At 37.5% G+C, this 15,346-nt stretch overlaps 1 protein-coding gene across 1 annotated transcript in view; it reads right to left on the bottom strand.

Moving 5' to 3' along the window:
• Positions 1-15,346, bottom strand: part of DSG2 (desmoglein 2) — a 50,515-nt gene that overhangs the window by 17,813 nt on the left and 17,356 nt on the right. Inside the window, exons 2-8 of the mRNA XM_001098597.5 lie at positions 10,350-10,385; positions 8,694-8,828; positions 7,667-7,828; positions 7,376-7,520; positions 6,366-6,532; positions 4,356-4,493; positions 4,061-4,246 (exon numbers count right to left, since the gene is read on the bottom strand). Of these exons, the coding sequence (XP_001098597.3) occupies positions 4,061-4,246; positions 4,356-4,493; positions 6,366-6,532; positions 7,376-7,520; positions 7,667-7,828; positions 8,694-8,828; positions 10,350-10,385 (969 nt within the window). The remainder of the gene's footprint in view (positions 1-4,060; positions 4,247-4,355; positions 4,494-6,365; positions 6,533-7,375; positions 7,521-7,666; positions 7,829-8,693; positions 8,829-10,349; positions 10,386-15,346) is intronic.

Genomic DNA, 15,346 nt, shown 5'->3' on the forward strand with positions numbered 1-15,346 from the left:
AAACAGAGAACCCCACTCTCCTCTTTTTTTTAGCATAATATATATTAATATCTGGTTTGCTGTTAATTCCATAAAAGATTAACCTTTCTTCAAATAGTTCTTTGTAATAGCACAATTTCCATTTGAAATAATCAGTTCATTACTGTATACATATTTTATGGTCCAACTTTTCAGTGTTTCTTTTTATAAACATTTCCATAGTATTCTACTACTTAGATATAGACAGTCATTCTATAATTAGGCATTTGGGCTATCACAATTTCTAAATATAATTAATGCTGCTGTCAACATTTTTTTACACATTATTTTTCCTCTGTTGACCTATATCCTATTACTAAAAGAATTACCTAGTTAAAGTTTACTTAGGTCCTGTTGCTTTTTATTTCTAGTGTCTCTGACCGTTTAGATGCACTGAACATTTTTGCTTGTTTCTTCGGTATAAAATTAAATATATTAGGCATGTTTACATGAATTACAGCAAAGCAAAGCTTTTCACTTGTTTTTTGGAGGATTCATTGTGAATTTCCTTCCTTTGGAGCTACCACTACTTATTTTCACCAAAATCAGTCAGTTTTCCTCTCTACTGGGCTCTGGATGGATCACAACTTCTGTCCCCTTTGAAAATATGGATCACTGTGATTTTGAGACAAGGACACAGGAGACAAAGACTAGAGAAAATACATCCTTTGTGATTGTCATATCTTTGTGAAAGCTTGTTATTTAAGTCACTCTTGCACTTGACATGCTTGTTTCATGGCATGATCTATGCCGGATGAGAAACAAAATCTTCCACCCAGATGTCATTAGTATCCAAAGGCCAAGACAATGAAAAAAAAAAAAAAAAAAAAAAGCTAGGTACTGGGGCGATGTGTTTCATAGTGTTTTCCATAAATAGCCATAATGCTCCAAAGCAAATGGAAAATTTTCAGTATCTAGAGTCCTGTGTGAAGGAAGAGACCCCTATTTTTTATAATTCTGTAAACTTATTTTATCATTTCCATTTTTGCCATTTTTTAATAACATTAAAGATTATAAGTTTGTTAACTTGTTAACAAAGCTGTGAATTTTTCTCATGTGACTATTTACTATCTCTATTTCCATATTGAAAAATATCTGCTCATCTCCTTTATCCTTTTTGGACAGCTTCATTCAGGTATAACTTATATCCAGTAAAATTCACCCGCTTTAAGTGTACAGCATCATGAGTTCTGGATTTGCAGTCATCACTATGGTCCAGTTTTAGAACACCCCATTACCCCCAAAAGTTCCTTTATGTGTGTTTGTAGTCAGTCCCCACTCACGCTCCCCACTCTAAGCAATCCCAATCTGCTTTCTATCCCCATTGTTTCGCCTTTTCTAGAAATTTCAAGTAAATGGAATCATATAATATGTAGTATTTTGTGTCTGGCTCCTTACACACAGCATAATCAGCATTTTTTTTTTTTTTTTTTGAGATGGAGTCTCACTCTGTCTCTTAGACTGGGATGCTGTGAAGTGATACTGGCTCACAGCAATCTCTGCCTCCCGGGTTCAAGTGATTCTCCTGCTTCAACCTCCCAAGCATCTGGAATTACAGGCGTGCACTACCACATCTGGCTAATTTTTTGTGTTTTTAGTAGAGACAGGTTTTCACTGTGTTGCCCAGGCTGGTCTCAAACTCCTGAGCTCAGGTGATTCCCCAACCTTGGCCTCCCAAAGTGCTGGGATTACAGGCGGGAGCCACCATGCCTGGTCCATAGCATAATGTTTTTGAGGTTCATCTGTGTTGTAGCTTGTATGAGTACTTCATTCCTTTTTATTGCTCATGAGTATTCCATTATATGAATACACCACATTCTGTTTATCTACTCACCAGCTGATGGACATTTGGACCTGCTATTAGTTTTTTTATTATTATGACTAATGCTGCCATGAACATTTGCATACATGTCTTTGTATAGACATGTTTTTATTTTTCTTGGGTGGAAACCTAAGAATCAAATCACTGGGTCATATAACTACTCTTGTGTAACTTTTAAAAGAAACTGTCAAACCGCCTGTATCATTTTACATTTCCACCAGCAATCCAATTTCTCTATATATTTGCCAATAATTGGTGTTGTCAATCTTGTTGACTGCTATTGTCTGAATGTTTGTGTCCCCTTAAAACTCATGTGCTGAAATCCTGACTCTCAAAGTGATGATATTAAGAGTGGGGCTTTTCGGAGACCCTGGGATCAATGTTCTTTTAAAAGATGCCCAGTGGAGCTTGTTGGATGTTCCGCTATGTGACCATACAAGAAGAAGGCACTGTGTATAAGCCAGAAAGCAGGACCTGCCCAGACACTGCATCTGCTTTGATCTTGGGCTTTCCAGCCTCCAGAACTGTGAGAAATAAATTTGTTGTTAATAAGCTACCCAGATAATGGCATTTTGTTGTAGTAGCCCAATTTTGTTGTAGTGCTCAATTATCATGAAACCTCAAATTAATGCTTCTCTATTCTGTTATACATTTAGATCACCATTATTCCTCTTTCCACTGTCAGAGTTTTACCCAGTCTGTTATATATTAAGTTTTCGTAAGAATTTAGAAACTTCTGGAATCAATTTTTGCCTATGTGTAACTTAATGAAATAGTATTTTGGAACTGTAGCTTTGCATTTTATTTTAAAATCTGGTAAGGCAATTCTAATATAAGCTACTTAAAATACACTGATATTATTCCTTACCTATTTTGTGACATACAAATCCATCCTGTTTTTTATATATATATATATATATATATATATATATATATATATATATATTTCTTGAGACGGAGTCTCACTCTATTGCCCAGGCTTGAGGGCAATGGCACAACCTCGGCTCACTGCAACCTCTGCTTCCGAGATTCAAGTGATTCTCCTGCCTCAGCCTCCTGAGAAGCTGTGATTACAGGCACGCATTACCATGCTTGGCTAATTTTTGTATTTCTGGTACTAGAGATGGGGTTTCACCATGTTGGCCAGGCTGGTCTCGAACTCCTGACCTCGTGATCCGCCATCCTCAGCCTCCCAAAGTGCTGGGATGGGATTACAGGCGTAAGCCACCGCGCCCAGCCCATCCTGTAATTTGACATAAACGCTTAATATCCCTATTTAGTTCAATTTTCCCTTCATTGACTCAATTAAGCACAAGAACTTAGTATACTATATTTCCAAATGTGAGCCTCATACTAATATTAGAATCACAAGTGGATTTTTAAATCCACTTGGATTTAAAAAGACAAGTTCCTGAAACCTGCCCAGTGAAACTTTTTGTTGATGAGACCAGGAACCTGCATTTTTGGCATGCAGTTTTATGAGGTGATTCTTAGGCACACTTAACTATCAAGTTATCACAGCTTTTATTTTTAGATGTTATTAGTGAGGTCTGGGTTTACTGGTTTTGTTTCAGGTTTTTTATTTTTATTTTTTTGAGACAGGGTCTCTGTTGCCCAGGCTGGAGTGCAGCAGTGTGAGCACGGCTCACTGCAGCCTCCACTTCCTGGGTTCAAGCTATTCTCCCACGTAAGCCTCCTTAGTAGCTGGGACTACAGGCATGTGCCGCTTTGCCCAGCTAATTTTTGTATTTTTTTTGGTAGAAGCGGGGATCTGCCATGTTGTCCAGGCTGGTCTCGAACTCCTGGGTTCAAGCGATCTGCCTGCCTTGGATTCTCAAAGTGTGGGGCCTGGCTTTACTCTTAAGTAAATAAAATCAGAAGTAGTAATCGAGGGGATACTCATAGAGGCAAGAGGTTGTGATGTGAGAATGTGATCGTCAGGTATGAGCTGCAGGAAAGCCTGGAAATGAGCTAAGCAGTAATGATGCTGGTTCCATGCTGTCTGGCTAGGATTAGAGTCCCCTGATATGAATTTGAACCATAATGTGACCACTTCCTAACCATAGAACTTGGGTAAATAGGGATGGCTCCTTTCTCAAACAACTGTAGTGCTAGTTAATTGAGTATGGAAAGCACTTCTAAGTGTTCAGGGCTTAGATACATTAGATTCCTTTCCAGCACCAACTTGGCCCATGCTAGTTTTGAATACTTAGTACTTACCTTAATAAGGGTCACAATTCCTTCATTAGTTTGAGCATCTGTTTCTATGTGGAAATAACCCCCTTCATTTCCTGATGCAAATGTAAAATTTGCTAGCCAATTATCAGAACCTATTTCGTCTGCATCGAATACTTTTATGCGTGTAACTTCTACATTGACTTGATTTTCTTCAACCATCCCTTCAAGCTGCAAAACATGAACACATGATTTTTCAATGAAATACAAATATAAGTGATATATTTTTAGTTAGGACTAAAATATAAATAGGTACAGTTATTATAAGAATAATAGTTACCACTTTATTTTCTACTACAGGTATATTGTCATTGACATCCAAAATACGAATCTGAACTTGAGCTTGTTTTACAGGCTTGTCAGTAACTTCTCCATTGCCATCTCTTGCTTCTACCGTCAAAGTGTAGCTGCTGTGTTCCTGCAGAGCAATGAAAAATGTCCAGCTGGGTGAAAAGAGTCACTCTTAAATCTGGCTTTCTGGTTTTAGTCCAGTTTATCATGTACCACAGTATATTTTATTTACAAATCAGTTTTATGATCTGCTATTATTTGTGTGAAGATACTATTTACTTGCAGTCAGAGCTTTTGCAGAAGAACAGAAAAGCCTCAGGAGTTGCAGACAGTCAAATTCTTCAATATGTCATTGGTGATATTATCAGGAGAAGTCTGCACAAAGGAGCCACGGTTGAAAATGTAGCTTATTCTCTGCTGAAAGTGAGGTGGAACTGTAGGAATTGGTTCTTTCTGTCCCGCACTTCATTCTCAGTGAGGAAAACCTGGTCCTAAATAAACTTGGCTAGTGAAGGCAAAACTGGGTGAACTTTGTCCAGAATTCCCCAGAGATTTGATTCTTATAGTACGTGTCCTAGAGAACGGCTTCTCAGATGTCACTTCTTTTCTTCCATGAGGTCTCCTTACTATGGTTCTGTTCAGTGTGGCTGGAATTTAGGATGGCAGGTAGTGCCAGGGCTTGGGGTCCTGCATAGGGCAGAAGCACTCATTGCACAGCAGGACACCAGGACCCTGGAGCCAGCTGCCTGGGTTCCAATTCTGGCATTGTCACTTACTGACTGTGTTGGACACGCACTTAATCCCTTTGACCTTTGGGTTCTTTATGTATAAGATGAGGATAATAAGTGAATCTGCCTCACAGGGTTTCTATGTGGATTAAATGGGTTAATCCATAAAAAGGCTTAGAACAGTACCTGGCAGAAGGTAAATGCCCAGTAAGTTAACAGCCATTATTATTGGTTAAACTTTCTGTCCTTTAGAAACAGCAGCTTGTTAAAAATCACACTACCAATGCAAAGTAACACGTTTCCATTCTAATTTTATGTGAAAAGGTATAGAGTAGAATTTTAGATGAATCATATTCTTTAATTTTACAAACATCCCCTTAAGCCTATTGGGCGCAATCCTTCCAATTTGGGCAGAATTAAATCATTTTTCTAAGAAATACTGAACGTAATGCATTTGGATGATGATTTATATCTGATGACAAAGAGTGTATCTTTAGGATCAATGACACTTTACTCTTGTACCCTGTTAAAACCTTTATGTATACATCATTTAAAAAATCTTCGATCTCCCCTTTTTATTTAAAAATTTCCCTTTGAGTTAAACAAAGTGAAATCTTTGAGAGAAACGCCTTCCTAGTAAACCTACTCAAATTTTCCTTCAATTTGGGATTTAGAGTAATTCTCTCCTTTACAGATACTTTATCCTCTAACTAGGATTCCTGTTTTCATCCCTTTCCTCACCGTCTCCTATGTACTAGCAGTGTAGGAGCCTCCTAATGTTTCGTTAGAGAACTGCAAACTGAGAAATGTTTTAGGAATCTCTAGTAAACAAAACCCTGATAGGAGAGGCCCTAGAAGGGTGCTGTCTTTATGTAATTTTAAATCTTCTAGTAGTCACATTTTAAAAAGAAACATGTGATAACAATTTTAAACAAGTATATTTTATGTAATCCATGATATCTAAAATATTATTTTAACATGCAATGATCACGAAAAACATTAACGTCATATTCTGCATTTTTCATATTAAGTTTTTCAAATCTGGTGCCTATATTACACATTCAACACGCATACAGCACATTACAATTTGGGTCAGTCACATTTTAAGTGCTCAATAGTCACATGGCCCATATTGAACAGCCCATCCCTAAAAGAGAGTAATTCCAAGAGTTATCCTATGGATAAGGAATACAGAACAAAATAAGAAAAAGAGAGGAGAAACTGGAAAGGATACAGAGTTTAAAGATGGGCAACATAACATATTAATTTACCTCTCTGTCCAAGGTAACACTGGTTGTATAAATCTCTCCTGTATCTTTATTTAGGTAGAACACTGGAGGATAAGCAGGCTCCAGAGATACGATCCTATAGGAAATTTTAGAATTCAGGGTATTGGGCTCATCTGCATCTGTTGCATTGATTTTCATCACAAGTGTATCTGGCATTGGAAATAAAGATGTCTAAGATGAAACGCAACTTTAAACACACTTACCTGTTATTTTATTTATAATTTTAGCTTGTTCCAAAAAAGATTTCAGGTGCTTATCAAAATCACATGCAGTTGACCACAATATAACATTTAACTGGATGAGGACGTAAGCGTGAATGGAATACAACAGCAGGAAAAACAAGATGAAGGCAAGGCTGAGGGTGGAGTCCTGAAAAATTGCTATATAAGGTGACAGATTTCTTTATAATAGTATTAGTAGCCAATACAAAGAAAGTAACATGAACAGGTACACGATCCTGATATTTATTAAGATACAAACAAATCAGGAGAAGCGTAACTATTCTTTATATCATGGTCCAAAAGAAATCTCTCATTCGAGTCCTCATGAAGAGCACTGTGTTGAACAATGTTGTGAATAAACCTTACAGTAAAAATAATACAAGTTATAGGTCAGCAAACTATAGCCAAAGCTGTAGGGCCAAAGCTAACCAGCCGCCTGTTTTTGTAAATAAAGTTTTATTGGAACACAGCTAGGCTCATTTGTTTACATATTGTCTATGGTGCTTTCCTGCAGAGAGCAGAGTTGAGTAGTTGCTACAGACACCTTATCTGTCACATTAATCTACCCTATCTGTTCTGAGGGTAAAAGCAATGGCATGTAAAGTCCTTTAAACCTATAAGGAAAGCAATTCTCAACCTAGAGTGAAAGGTTTCTTATTTGTTCTGTAGGTAATACTCAACTTTCACTAAGATATGAAATTTAGTGTTTATTTACAGCAGGGATAAAATAATCTTAGTATTTATTTAAAAAAAAAAAAAAAAGACTCTTACGTGCTGCACTCAACTCTTCAACAGACCCAACAAAGACATCCTGTGTGAACACTGGTTCATTGTCATTGATATCGAGAACCTTAATGCGTAGCTCTAAGGGTTTCTCTACATTGTTTCCTCTTTCATCCAAAGCGTAACCTGTTAGCTGAAATCATGACATAAATAATAAATAAGATTAGATTTAAGCTAAGAAAACTAAATTACCATACTATGAAAAAAAAAAAAAAAACAAATGATACTTATTATGAAAGGAAAACTACAAACTAATAAATGTAAAATTATTCTTCTTACCAGAAAAAATGGTGTTTCTTCTCGATCAAGAATGCTGGTAATATTCAGTTCTCCAGTGTCTTTATTAAAGACAAATATACCAAAAGGTGGCTCTGTAATCCCTTTTCCAGTGTATTTGTAAGTAACTTTGAGTCCTCTTTCTTCTGTAAGATCAGAATGTATCTAACATAAAAATAACAGGAATGTTTCAGGTTGAACTCTCTGTAATTTACTAGATTTGATCTTAGCCAAAAGCCTGAGAAGAGATTCTCTGTAATTTATAGGTATATATTTGTATGGACAATTTCCTTCTGAAGTTCTTTGGTAATACAGGCCAGAGATGACAAGACTTGGACTAGGGGAATGACAGTGGAGTTGAAGAGAAGCAGCAGATTTGGAATATATTTTTGGAATAGAACTGATAGTGTGTGGTACATTTTTGGCTTGAAAAACGGGAGAGAATTATAGCATCAATTACCAAAATGGGTAGAACTTACGAAGAAAAGCTTTGGGGGGAGAAAAATGAAGGGTTTATGTTTGTGCATGCCAACTTTGAAATACAGAGTAGCAACACTATCACATAATTTATCAAAAAAACTCGACCCCTTGAGAGTGAAAACACAGATATTAATTATTAAGCCAGGACAACAGGCATGAACCATGACTGTCTCAGGCAAATGAAGATGGTCACCTTACCTAGTAATAGACACCAGGTCATCTTGAAAATGACATTTTATGACATCTTCTTTTGAGCACTGAACACTCTGTGTTACCAGTGCCAAATCCCTTTACTCTTAGTTAAATCAAAGCTCAGAGTTATCTATATTTTTGCCAATGATGCTGCATCTTCCGGAATAGGAAAGAGAATCTTAAAGTTGATACTTTATGCTAAAAAGTAAGCTCTGCTAATTTTCAGATATCTCTTGAATATTTAAAAATTCTGTAAGCACATTCTAAATTTTCCTTAAATCTTAAAGTAGACATAAAAGTCCTCTCATACCACATTTTAGTCATATGCATATATTTCATGTTCCTCTTTAGGAGATACCTTGGCAATTGGATTCTTTTTGGACAGATCCTCTCCCTCCCGAAGAGCCACGGGGGCGGTGATCCAGGCGCGCTTTTGCCGCACTAAATGAGGATGTTTAGGAAGCAGCTTATTTTCATTTCTTGTGCTTGAGACCTACAACAATAGAATATTGTGAAAATTTATTATGTGTCATAAATATAGAACATTAGTATGGTGTCTTATAACATATTAAACTGTTAAATAGTGCAAATTTTAAGGTATGCTTTGTATTTCCTATAAGGCTTCATTGTCTAAAAGGGAATATATATATTCCAGCAAACTGCATAGGGCCTAAAGAGATTATCTCCAAGCTGGTAAAGTGGTAGGGTTTTTTCTGGTTTATTTTTTCTTTTGAGACAGGGTCTCACTCTGTCACCCAGGCTGGAGTGCAGTGGCATGATCTTGGCTCACTGTAGCCTTGACTTCCCCGGCTCAAGCCATCTTCCTGCCTCAGCCTCCCAAGAAGCTGAGATTACAGGCATGCACCACCACATCTGTCTAACTTTTGTATTTTTAGTAGAGACGGGGTTTCACCACGTTGCCTAGGCTGGTCTTAAACTCCTAGACTCAAGTCTTAAGCAATCCACCCACCTCCGTCTCCCAAAGTGCTGGGATTATAAGTGCGAGCCACTGTGCCCAGCCAGTAGAATTTTGTTTTTAACTGTAAGAAATGATTTCCCAGAGTGAGAGTAAAGAATCATTTAGTAGCCTTACAAATTGGCAAAGTAAAAAATAACAGATCATGTCAAAAACGTTTTTTCTTATTAACTGAAAATGAAGTTTCATTTTTCTGTGGTGGCTTGTGATTTAAAAATAAATTACTAAATGTTTTTTAAGACTAAATCTTAGTAATCTATTGATATAAATTTGACTAAAACTAGGGAAACTGTCAGTTAATGAATTTATTGTTTTCAGGATTGGGTAAAGAATTAAATTTCCCATTTCATTTTCAGAACCTTAGGGAGAAAACCATTCTATACATTTCCAGTTGGGTTTTATAGGTGCATATATATTTTATCCAAGGCAAATTTCAATACAGCTGACCTGGGATCTTAAGATCAGAAATAATCCTTGTACTAGGTTTGCTTTATCATTTTACTCATTTTGTTGCTCTATGTAATAGGTATTTTACTTCGAAATATTTACACGGGTTATCACTAGGTCCTTGATTTTTTTTTTTTTTACTTGCACAAAATTTTCTATGACAAAAAATTGAAATTACTTTTTCACTTATACTTCACGAAGTATTCATTGTTAACAGCTTAATATCTTTTATGATTTTTCATAACTATACAGTTGCACATATATACACAGATGTATAAAGGTCTTTTTGCTATAAAAATGGATTTATACTATATATCTCATTTTACCCCCTGATTTTCATTCAGCACCTCGTCATGGACATTCTTCCATGTACCATAAATGGTTTTAACATTCACCTATTGGTGGATACTTACATTGTTAAAAACTGCTGCACTGAACACCCCTGGATAAGCTCCTCTGCACTTGTTTGAATGGGAATCGCTGGGTCTAATACAATGTGTGTCTTTAATCTCGTAAAGCCCAGACAACCTGTTTGCCATGGAATTAAGCCTCCTGAGTCAAAAGGCAGAAATAAATCCTTTATTTCCTCACCTGTAAGTAAAGTCCACTTCCAACATTAAAGCAGATCTGTAAAATAAAATTATTAGATATTTAGCCAATTTACTGCTCAATTCAGTGTGAAAACATTGTTCATGAATAACGTACCACATTAAATATTATAGACATAAAAAAAGTTTAACCACTACTACTATCCTTTGTCAAGAGGAAACAAATTTAATTTTTCCCTTTGCCTTCCCTAATGGCCAGTGCCAGAGGAGAAATCTGTATCCTCCTGGATCCATACTGACTCCTCCAGAAAACAGTATCTTAAAAAACAAACAAAATCATCTGCCTTGTGAAATCTTAGTCATTCTCCCATCCTTTTTCTCCCCACCCTATGGTTTTTATCTTGTGTTCTCCAGGACCTGCTTACCTTTCCTCAGGGCCACCAGTATGTAATGTACCCCACACCCAGCTAACTCCCACCATCCCTATGGATGTGTGTGCATTACACACACACACACACACCACACACATGGACAGCCCATGTTCTGACTTTTCGGTTCCTCAGTATCCTCAGTCCCACCAACTCTTTTCTTTGGTTCTTCATAGGCACTGTCACACCGGGGACTTCATCACGACATAGTACTGTTCTAAATACAGTTATGCTTACTCTTAAATTTGCCCAATAAACTCCCATCTTGCTTTCTGAATATTTTGCACTCTAAAAAAATAATTTTAAAAACTGATACATTAAAGATGTGCATAGTTTTGGAATATATGTGATAATTTAATACATTCATATAATTTGTAAAGATAGTGTACTTGGGATGTCAATTACCTTAAATACTTGTCTTTTCATTATGCTAGAAACATTCGAATAATTCTCTTCTAGCTGCTTTGAAATGTATAATAGGTTACTGTAAACTACAATCACCCTGCTAATCTATCGATTAGTGTTCTTATTTCTAATTAGTGGTCTTCTTTCTTCTATCAAACCATCTATTTGTACCCATTAATCAATTACCTTTCCCAGTTTCTGGATTCTATCATTCTATTCTCTATGCCCATGAGATCAAAACTTTTAGCTCCCACATATGAGTGAGAACACGCTGTATTTGTCTTTCTGTGCCTGGCTTATTCAGTTAACATAATGACCTCCAGTTCCAGCCATGTTGTTGTGCTGCAAATGGCAGGATTTCCTCACAGTTCATTAATCTCCCTGCTGGCTTCATTCTTCTCTTGGCTCAATCTGAACCAGCACTTTCTAATATGGTAGCTACTTGTGGCTATTTGGATTTTAACTGAAATTATTTGAAATGAATAATCCAGTTGCTCAACAGCCACATGTGCTAAGGGCTACCCATCTGGACAGGGCGGACAGAAAACATTTCCATCACTGCACACAGTTCTACCAGACCAGTGCTAGCAGACTGCTGCCTGCCACTCTGAAGATGTTGTCAGTGATCACCAGGGAGCATTCATTTTCATGACTCTTGCTATTCCTGCCTCACTTTTCCTCTCAAATCTAGAAACCTATTTAGTACTGACCACACACTGGCAATATTGCTAGAGGGGCCACAGTGGCTGAATAAATCTCTTACACATTCATGCTCTCAAATAGCTGTTCTTTCAGTGGGGTGACGGTTCCTTTCTAGTGTGACCATATGTCTGCATTTGCCCAAAGAGTCTAGGTTGACACCTGCTGTGAGGCATTCCATCTGTTAGCAACCCTTTCATCCTCAAAAGTATGCTCACACTATAAATTGTATCATCACCTTGTCATTGCCTTACCCTTATTGCATTTCTAAAATAGGCATTCCAAACTTTAGGAAATGACGCTAGTCACACCTCTGTACCTATTCACTCTTATGAGATGACCCCACATATAATTTGACTGACACTATCTTCAGTCATCCTCTCCTTCCTTTCATTCCCCAGGGAAGAGGTGTCCTGACTCCTTTCCAAGGCAAACCATCATTTGTGTGCTTTATTTGCAACTCTATTTGTTCTCTCACATTTATCTTCAAGAACCTTAATCCTTCCACTAACCTTTTATTGTCCTTCTCCACTGGCTAATCAACACATTTATTTCCTTCTGATTGACAAACCAAATATATTTAGGTTTTCCTTCTCTTAAAAAAGAAAACTAGATCCCTCTCTTGTTTCTGTTAACAATCTATTGCTCTATATCCCTCTCTTATAATTCCAAACTGAAATTATTGTCTATATGTATTGCCCCCACTACTCCACCTTCCATTTATGCATTAATTCACTGGACTCTGTCTTTGGTGTAGACTGTCTCAGTTGTTTGCCTTTTCCCATCTGCATGGTCACATGGATCCATGAAGCCCTACTTGGTACATCATGGGAAACAAGGCATTCCCTAAAATTTCAGTCTCTTTCACATCCTTTGTATTCATTTGAAAGCTTCCTGTAGGGTCCATTCCACATGTGAATCCTTCAGCCTCTTTCTTTCCTTTCCATTGTCAGTTCATGTTCTTGGCTCTCCATTCCAAAAAGAAACTCAGGGAGAGGAGATGTTCAGCTTCTAGTGTGGGCTTCTCTGGGGCAGATGAACAATCATGGCTAATTCTCTATTTTATGATCAGATCTATGATCTCTTCTTCATTCTCTCTACTATTAATTTGCCCAGCTAGCAGTGGCCAGAGATGTCTCTAACCAAGGTGGTGCTCCCCAAATGTATGTATTTTCAAAGGTGGCATGGTATGAAAAGCAAGGGAAAGCAATGCTGAGATAGATCACTTCTCTCTGCGTGTTCCCTGGGTGGGAATTTTCAAAGGGAAAGATCAGTGCCTGGATCAGAGAGGTCCCAGTGTCCACATCATCAGGGAACAGTCTTCAAATTTAGTATATGTCGGCCGGGTACAGTGGCTCACGCCTGTAATCCCGGCACTTAGGGAGGCCGAGGCAGGTGGATCATGGGGTCAGGAGATCGAGACCATCCTGGCTAACGTGGTGAAACCCCGTCTCTATTAAAAATACAAAAAAAAATATTAGCTGGCCATGGTGGTGGGCGCCTGTAGTCCCAGCTACTTGGGAGGCTGAGGCAGGAGAAGGGCGTGAACCTGGGAGGTGGAGCTTGCAGTGAGCCGATATCGCGCCACTACATTCCAACCTGGGAGACAGAGTGATACTTGGTCTCAAACAAACAAGCAAATGAAAGTTTAATATATTTCTTGCCCATCTTTCTAACCATCAGACTCTTCTCTTTGATACAGGCCATATTAAGGAGTTGGCTGCACTGAATATTTGCTACTTTTATTCTTCCCTACAATCTTACTGGCCCTAGCAAGAGGGTATAATTTACATGTTATTTTAAGTAAATATTATTATTCTGACCAAGTGTCATCTGTTTTACTAGGGTATAAGAAAATGGAAGTAACTTATAGTCCTCTAGTCAAAGGTAAATTCATCATATAAGCCTCTTCACTGATTTTTATTGGAATTTACTTTCTAGATGTGATTTGCTCAGAAATGCAGAAAATCGCATGGTTACCAACAGTGCTTCTTAAACTTTAATGTGTATTATGTTCACTGGGGACCTTGTTAAAATGAAGATTCCAATTCAGTAGGTCTAGAGGTCAGCCTTACACTTTACATTTCTAACAAGATCTCAGATGATAGCAATGTTGTGGGTTCTTGGACCAAATTTTGAGGAGCAAGATTATAGTATGTGACATGAAATATCATTTGTTTGTTTACGTACAAACAACAGTCAATGAAGTCTGCCTTATTCATTATTGTTTCAGTAGTCAGCACAAGAATTGTTGTGACTCTTGACTGCTGCTATCTCGAAGGCAGAAATTCATAAAATATATTTCATTATGTATGTATTTTTAACATTAAAATCATTTTAAATTGCAAACATGTATAAAAGCGGAGCGAACAGTACAATGAACACCCATATAGCTAACATCCAGTTTCAACAATTACCTAGTACACATTTCTTTTAAAATGTTTTTACTTATGAATAATTTTAGATTTACACAAATGTTGCAAAGATAGTAACAGCAGTTCCTTTCTCCACTTTCCTCATATGTTAACATCTTAAATAGCTACTGTATATTTGTCAAAATTAAGAGATTAACATTGGTGCATTTAGTTAATGCACTGTTATCTAAATTCCATACTTTATTCGGATTTTACCATTTCCCCCACTAATGTTATTTTGCTGTTCCAGGATCCAATCTACCATTCCACACTGCATTTGGTGATCACATCTCCTTTATATCCTCTGGGTTTTTGACAGTTTCCCAGTCTTTGTTTCTCATGACCTTGATGGTTTTGAGGAATACTGGCTGAGTATCCTGCATAATGTCCTCCAATTTGGGTTTACCGGTTGTTTTTCTCATGATTAGACCAGTATTAGGTGTTTTTGGAAAGAACATCACAGAGCTTAAGTGCCCTTTTCGTCACACCATACTAGCTGGTATGTAATATCCACATGACACCACGGGCTAAGGTACTGATTGCAGTTTCTCTGCTGTAAAGTTACTATTTTTCCCTGTCCTTATTCCATTCTTTGGGAGTGAGTCATTAAGTCTAACCCATCCTTAGGGCAGAGGGAAGCGGGGAAGAGATTCTGCCAGATAAGGTGCTTTAGTCTGAATTTCCTTATTTGTAACAGGAGAGGAATACATACGTGGCAGACATTTTCAATTGTCTAGCTTATTGGCATTCTCTCTTATCTTCAGTGTTCATAAGACTCTATTTTGTACTCTCAGGTAGACCCTGCCTAGCTCATGGAGCTGAATGACTGGTATGACAAAACAGGGTATGTATGCCTGTTTACTTTGATAGTGGCTGGTTTAGGCATAAATGTATAAGAGAATTTTGGCCAATGAGGTATCAGGAGACCCTACAAAAGATTCTCCTCACTGATTAAAAGAGAAGCGCATGCATAACCTCCCTGTTTAAGTGCCTCTGGAGACTGCTGAGTGAGGAAGTGACTTTTGGAATAGCTACAGCTATGCTGTGACCATGAGGGGAGAGCTAACGAAATGCTAGAGAAGCCAAACTGAAAC

Source organism: Macaca mulatta, chromosome 18 (assembly GCF_049350105.2).
Source record: "Macaca mulatta isolate MMU2019108-1 chromosome 18, T2T-MMU8v2.0, whole genome shotgun sequence".
NCBI classification, from domain to species: domain Eukaryota; kingdom Metazoa; phylum Chordata; class Mammalia; order Primates; family Cercopithecidae; genus Macaca; species Macaca mulatta.